We start from the raw sequence: 6,976 nt of genomic DNA on the forward strand, positions 1-6,976 counted from the left end.
ACTGCATTCCAGCCTGGTTGACGGAGCGACCCTTGTCTCCAAGAAAAAAAAAAAGCAAATGGGATTAAGGACTCTCATGGAATGGGGAGGGGAAAGGGAGTCTTAATATACGTGGAATAAACTTGCTCAGTGTTGTTGCCAGAGTTACATTACCAACGTGTAGAAGTCAGAAACTGGACTTCTAGTTTGGTTCAAACATTTGAGGATTTGAGGATTGTCTTAAAATTATAGCCATCAAAGTATTCAAGTGGTTGGATGGCACTCGAAGATTCTACATGTCTAGAATCAAACTCAAATCTAGCACCTAGGTCTTAGTAAATGCTTAATGAATGCCACCAACTCTGCAAAGTATTCATTCGTTGATTTTGAGACCTTAGTCACGTTGCTACTACAAGTAGGGCATATGACCTCTTAAGAAGCAGAACTTCGAGAAGTCCTTACGTAACCACAGTAAAGCAGACCCTCCCCTTTCAGCAACCTCAAAGCAAAAAAACAAACAAACAAAAAAGCCCCCTAGTGAGCTGCTGTATAAACATTATGCCAAGCACTAGGTGTAGAGGAAAAGATGTCGGATTGTACTGTCACTGGCTACGTACCTATAGTCTCTAAGATAGGGTAGCCTTTGTCTTTCAAACTGCATTGCAATATAGATCTGTGCATAGATACATGCATTAAGTGTAGCAAATTGTGATATAAATTTTTTACTGCTGGTCATGGTCAAAAAGATATGCTATGATGAGTCACTAGGAGTATGGGTGTGTAAGGCAGGTTTTATAGAACCGTTTAGATTCAACATTAATGGTAGAGTGGCATTTTACTAAAAAAATGGGCGTATTTGGTTTGGGTGCTGTAAGGCAATTTGCTAGGACATGGGATAATCAGATTACACAAAATGTAGGCAGTGAACAAGTCTTCATCCTGGCCCAGAAAATAGCCTATTAAAAAATGCTGTCCAGGCCAGGCACAGTGGCTCATGCCTGTAATCCCAGCACTGCGGGAGGGTGAAGCTGGAGGATCGCTTGAGTTCAAGACCAGCCTGAGCAACATAGTGAGAACCCATCTCAAAAGAAAGAAAATGTCCAGCTGTGGACTTTCAGGATTCAGTACTGCTGGGGATCAAGCCCAAGAATGTTTTTCAGAGCTCTAAGATGCTTGAAAAGTAAGAGTGTCCAAGAGGAATAAAGGTCATGACAGAATTTACTCCCAGGACAATCTAAGTTCTGCACAAGTACCCGTGGTGTCTGTTCCCACAACAATGGCCCCTTCACAAGCTCTTGCCTCACAACCCCTGCAGAAGCCCTTCAACAAAACAGACTAGTGAAACCTACTCCTCACATGGGTAAGAGTTTCAGTGGGCAGGTGACCCTCCTTCCTGCCCCCATCCTTTGCTTCCTCAAGCTCCCCGCCAATCTCAGGGCCCATGGATACATCAATGGGAAGGAAGCCAGGGAAGAATAGACCTACAGTATAACAGGGGTGTGGTGACCGCTGGACCTGATGAAGAGAATCTGCCTGACATTTAATAAGCCTTTTTATTTCCCTTCTGCGTTAAATCAAATGATCTGTTCTGCACCGAGCCAAGCAAGTTACTTTAAAACTGGTGGCACAACTCATTTGGGACTTGGAGACTGCTTTTATCCAGAATCTGTTAAGAGAGCAGGGGATTTAAATTAATACAAAGGAATATGAAGGTAGTGTGCCTTAAAGACTGTCTAAAATTAGGTGTTAGTTTGTTACATTATTAATTTTGAAATATTAACATGAAAATGTTCAATCAGGATGCATGAGTTTTAAAATGTTGAACACTCTCCTACATCAGTGAGGAGGGAGGCAAGGTCATTTCAGACTAAAACAGATTGAGGATTAAACCAAGACAGAAGTGATGATTTTGCTTTTTATGATTTTTGCTGTGGCAATGGCAGTCGCGTGACTTCACTTGCAGTATAAATGAAAGGCTGAAGTGAAGCCGACCTGCCCTAATGGCTCAGGGCTATATCCACTTCCCAGATAACCCTGGCCCTTGGGACTCCATCTCCTTGAAGTAGCACTGAGAACCCAAGAAGAGGCTCCGCTGCTTTTTGCACATAGTTACATCTCAGGAAGATTTTTAAGCACGAGGAAGGAAAATAAAGGCCTGGCCAAGCAGGGTCCCCTTTTCAGTATCATCTTGGTTCCTAATAAGCAATCAAGGAGGTGGGTGTGTTGGCTGGTAAAGGAACTACTAAGATTCAGAAGCCTGTAGTCTTCATTATTTTGATTTACAGGTTAAAATAAACCACTCGGCTGGGCGCGGTGGCTCACACCTGTAATCCCAGCACTTTGGGAGACCAGGGTGGGCAGATCATGAAGTTGGGAGTTCGAGACCAGCCTGGCCAACACAGTGAAACCCCATCTCTACTAAAAGCACAAAAAAATTAGCTGGGTGTGGTGGTGGGCAACTGTAATCCCAGCTGCTCGGGAGGCTGAGGCAGGAGAATCGCTTGAACCTGGGAGGCAGAGGTTGCAGTGAGCAGAGATTGTGCCACTGCACTCCAGCCTGGGCAACAGTGTGAGACTCTTCTCAAAAAATAATAATAATAAATAAACCACTCAGTATTGCTGCTTCTAAGTTCAAACAGATAATCACATCTGAAGGAAGTTATTTCGGGGTTCCAAGATAAACTTAGATTTTCTTATAATCTATAATATCTTACATTATCTCATACAAGTAAAATAGAAATTATAAGCATTTCTAGTATGACAAATAGGGAAGTTTAGCTTTACAAGTAATGTATTTTGCAATTTTGTGCCATTCCAAAAGGAAAGACTGAATTTAGAACAGTCCTATTATCTCCTAATAAAAACTTAGTATCCCCCAGGTAGGTGTGCAGAGTGCCTCTGCCTTTGAGATTAAGGGCATTAATCTCAGGAAGGAATACAAGGCATGTGTTCCAATCAGAAACTAGATGTATTTTGCTGAATTAAATAAATCCACTTAGGAGGGAACACAAGGACTATTGACATTAACACAAGCCAAAGGTGGACCAATATATCCCCAAAGCAAAGGACAAGGCCAGTGCCATACAGACACTAGAATGTAATTACCCAAATGCAGGGGCTGGCATACACCTACAGATGCAGAACCTGTCCCCTTTGTGATTGCAGATGTGTTGCTCAGAAAAAAGTGCCTCCTCAATTTCTTTGTGAACACACAATGCCCAACAAAAAGTTGTAACTCTGGAGAAAGTTGACAATATTTTTATGTAGAGATGGTGGTCTTCATGGAGTAAAATAATCAGTGCTTATGCAATATGACAACTGTACTAATCTTTAGAAAGGTGAACTGAGAAAGTTCTCTGGGTTTTACAGCAATCTACATCAAATACACAACAAAACCATTTAGTCTCTTCATTAAGATTTCAGGCTCCCCATCCCCACTTTGAAGGGATTCAGAGCCCGGGTACTAGGAAGAACTGAGCTCTGTTACCAGTGTTTTAGAACTGGGAGCTGTGACCCATACAGGGCCGCTGAATTAACTTGTGGGCAGACCAACATTTTAATAAGTCACTAGAACGATATATCCCCAATTACAGATAGACTAGCACTTTGGCTTGTATATTACTCTTTTGAGACTGAGCAGCAGGAATCAATTCACCAAAACCTTCAAAGCCAAAAAGCAGGCTGTGGACTTCTGGTGACGCAATTCACAGCCTGGAAACTCTGTGTGCCAGAAGTTCCTACTTCTGCTGTTGTTGTTTCTCCAGGAAATTTTCTGTACGTACAACAAACTAGAATTTTTTTTTTTTTTTGAGAGAGAGTTTTGCTCTTGTTGCCCAGGCTGGAGTGTGATGGCGCAATCTTGACTCACTGCAACCTCCACCTCCGTTCAAGTGATTCTTCTGCCTCAGCCTCCCAAGTAGCTGGGATTACAACAGGCATGCGCCACCACACCCGGCTTAATTGTGTATTTTTAGTAGAGACGGGTTTCTCCATGTTGGTCAGGCTGGTCTCAAACTCCCAACCTCAGGTGATCCACCCGCCTTAGCCTCCCAAAGTGCTGGGATTACAGGTGTGAGCCACTGCACCCGGCCAGAAATGTACATTTTGAAAACAGATAAGATACTCAGTTTTCATCTTGTTGCTTTATTCAGTTTGCTCCAAGGGCAAAATCAACAGTAGTAGAGATCACAAACATTATTTTGATTGGCCTCACAAGCCTCATCAGTAAAACCTGAAAAAACAGAAAAATGTTACACAAGTTGCAAAGAAAGCACTCCTGGAGTTCACTGACATGATAGCAAATGGAAAGAATATAAGTGCAACAGGTGTTAACATTTAGAACAGTACTTGTAAACCTGCTCATTTCTAGACAATTCTGGGACCCTTGTTGCGAACCCTTCGTCTATCACTGCTGATTTCCTTTGACATGAAATACGACTTTACGAAAATCTTCCTAGACCTTACTCTGGCTGCACTTGAGTGGTTCCTATTCCTACGGCGCTGGCATACGCTGTCAGGATTTCCACTATCTGTTTCGTTTCTAGGGTCATTCGGGCTTCCTTCAGCCAGTCCTGTGCCACTCGTCTGGATTCCCCCTTCAGCTGATTGACAAACTTTGCTGCTAGCTCCAGATCACCATGCTCAATGCAATAGGAAGCATATGACAGTAATTTAAATGTGTTTATATCCTCAGGGCAGAGCTCCGGGGGCGGCTTCAGTTGCTGAGGCGGAAATAGGAGCAGGGACTGTAGGTAGGAGAGGAAGTACTGGTACAAGCTATTTCTGGTTTCATCAATCATTGCTACCCTTCGGGCCAGTTTTTGAACAGCATAGAAACGGGCTCTAAGGGTCTCTTCACTGTACACCCCACGGGTCAGGGACTCTGGAGGGATAGCTGCGGTTAAAGCTTGGGTAAATTCGTTATCAGAACAGTTGGCTTTGATGGCCTCAACTGCACTACCCAGCGGGATAGTAGGTGTTTCTGCAGATGAGGTCTTCATGCTGTACTTTAATGCCTCCACTGAAAGCCAGAGTTGGTGGGCTTTTCTAGCTTCCTCTTCGGCAACTGCATGACCTACAAAGAAAAAAAGGCAAAGCCAAACATTTTTCTCTCCATCTGATGACATACATCCACAGAACTGATGCACATTCAACAAGCTACATCTACACATGTGGAAGATGAGGCCAGAAAGAGTTTCTTACCACCCCACCCCCACCACTTATTTCTGGTGTCTTTTCCTAGCTGGCCTCTTCATATCAATCAGGCAGTAAGGCATGACATGATTTTATGGGGACTTGTTTTCACTAAAGTCATGGAGAAAACAGGGAGGATATACAGGCACAAGCACAACTAAGTCTCCCTTGCCTCTTCCTGTGACACCCAGGACAATGCTAGGTCAAAGAGTACACAGAAGTCATTCACATGTGCATGCTATCTAATCCACGTATTTTTACCTTTAATAGTTGAGAAAGAAACATACTATTTAAATTAGGCTAAGACTTACGCTAAGGCCATCAGAAATCTTCTGCAAAAAAAAATGAGAGACTTCAGGGCCAGGCACAACGGCTCACGCCTGTAATCCCAGCACTTTGGGAGCCAAGGTGGGTGGATCACTTGTGGTCAGGAGTTCAGGACTAGCCTGGCCAAGATGGTGAAACCCCGTGTCTACTAAAAACACAAAACCTGGCCGGGCGCGGTGGCTCAAGCCTGTAATCCCAACATTTTGGGAGGCCGAGACAGGCGGATCACGAGGTCAGGAGATCGAGACCATCCTGGCTAACACGGTGAAACCCCGTCTCTACTAAAAATACAAAAAATTAGCCGGGCGAGGTGGCGGGCGCCTGTAGTCCCAGCTACTCGGGAGGCTGAGGCAGGAGAACGGCGTAAACCCGGGAGGCAGAGCTTGCAGTGAACCGAGATCCGGCCACTGCACTCCAGCCTGGGCGACAGAGCGAGATTCCGTCTCAAAAAAAAAAAAAAAAAAGTACAAAACCTTGCCAGGCATGGTGGCACGCACCTGTATCCCCAGCTACTCAGGAGGCTGAGGCAGGAGAATCGCTTGAGCCCAGGAGGCAGAGGCTGCAGTGAGTCGAGATCACACCACTAAACTCTACCCTGGGCAACAGAGCAAGACTCTGTCTCAAAAAAAAAAGAAATGGGAGACTTCAAATGAACTTAACAGACTACTGGATCTTGAAATTCCATGAGTATTGAATTTATTTTTATTGTTATGTGACAAAAAAAGACTCCACAACATCCTAAAAAACCTAAAAACAATGATTAACACCCTCATTGTCAGGACATTTCTTTCAATGTGGCACATGGAGGCCTCAGCATAAATACTGTCCATTTGGTAGTTGGACTTGGCAAATCACTTCCTCCAGATAACCCACCAAGCCTGCAGAAGGCAAGCATGGGACCACACTGACCCCTAGCCCTTACCACCCAGGCACATGAGACATAGCCAAAGGGTACTGGGTAAATAGCCTTGTAAATGGTGATTTTGTGTTTGTCATACAAGGCATAAAATTTCTAGTTATATAGATTTTGCCATTACTTTTAATGGCAAAAACTGCAATTAAGTAGAGTGATTAGTATTTTTATGTCCTGATGTCAATACATGTACCCCATTTTCGCTATAAAATTATTTTAATAAATTATGCTGAGAGAAATTATCTGTAAGATAACATAGCTTATGCTTACTCTGAACAGCCTGTTCGATTCCTCTGAGTCTGGCATAGGCAGTGTTTATATCCAGAGTAAAGTTGTCAACTTGCTCTTGACTGAGACGACGAAACTGTAATTCTTGTTCAGAGAGTTTCTCAGACAGGTTCTGAAATAAAAATAGTTCCAGAAAAAAGTGATACTCAATGCATGTCATGTAACTGTGTAATCTTCCAGCAATTACTTGCTGAAGCAAAGAGGGCCTTACGGTTGTCACGAAATTCCTACATTTTGTGTAAAGAAAGTTTCAAAAATGTCTGACATATATATATA

General features: G+C 43.3%; 1 protein-coding gene across 5 annotated transcripts in view; it reads right to left on the minus strand.

Annotated features, from left to right (window-relative positions):
* Positions 1-4,102: 4,102 nt before the first annotated feature.
* IMMT (inner membrane protein, mitochondrial) overlaps positions 4,103-6,976 on the minus strand; it is a 61,572-nt gene continuing 58,698 nt past the window's right edge. For all 5 annotated transcript variants that reach the window (XM_011971122.1, XM_011971121.1, XM_011971120.1 and 2 more), the window contains 2 exons: positions 6,683-6,812; positions 4,103-5,053 (listed from right to left, as the gene is read on the minus strand). In XM_011971122.1, coding sequence (XP_011826512.1) covers positions 4,440-5,053; positions 6,683-6,812 — 744 coding nt within the window. In that variant the 3' untranslated portion in view covers positions 4,103-4,439. The remainder of the gene's footprint in view (positions 5,054-6,682; positions 6,813-6,976) is intronic.

The sequence above is a fragment of the Mandrillus leucophaeus genome, unplaced genomic scaffold (assembly GCF_000951045.1).
Source record: "Mandrillus leucophaeus isolate KB7577 unplaced genomic scaffold, Mleu.le_1.0 Scaffold988, whole genome shotgun sequence".
In the NCBI taxonomy this organism is placed as follows: domain Eukaryota; kingdom Metazoa; phylum Chordata; class Mammalia; order Primates; family Cercopithecidae; genus Mandrillus; species Mandrillus leucophaeus.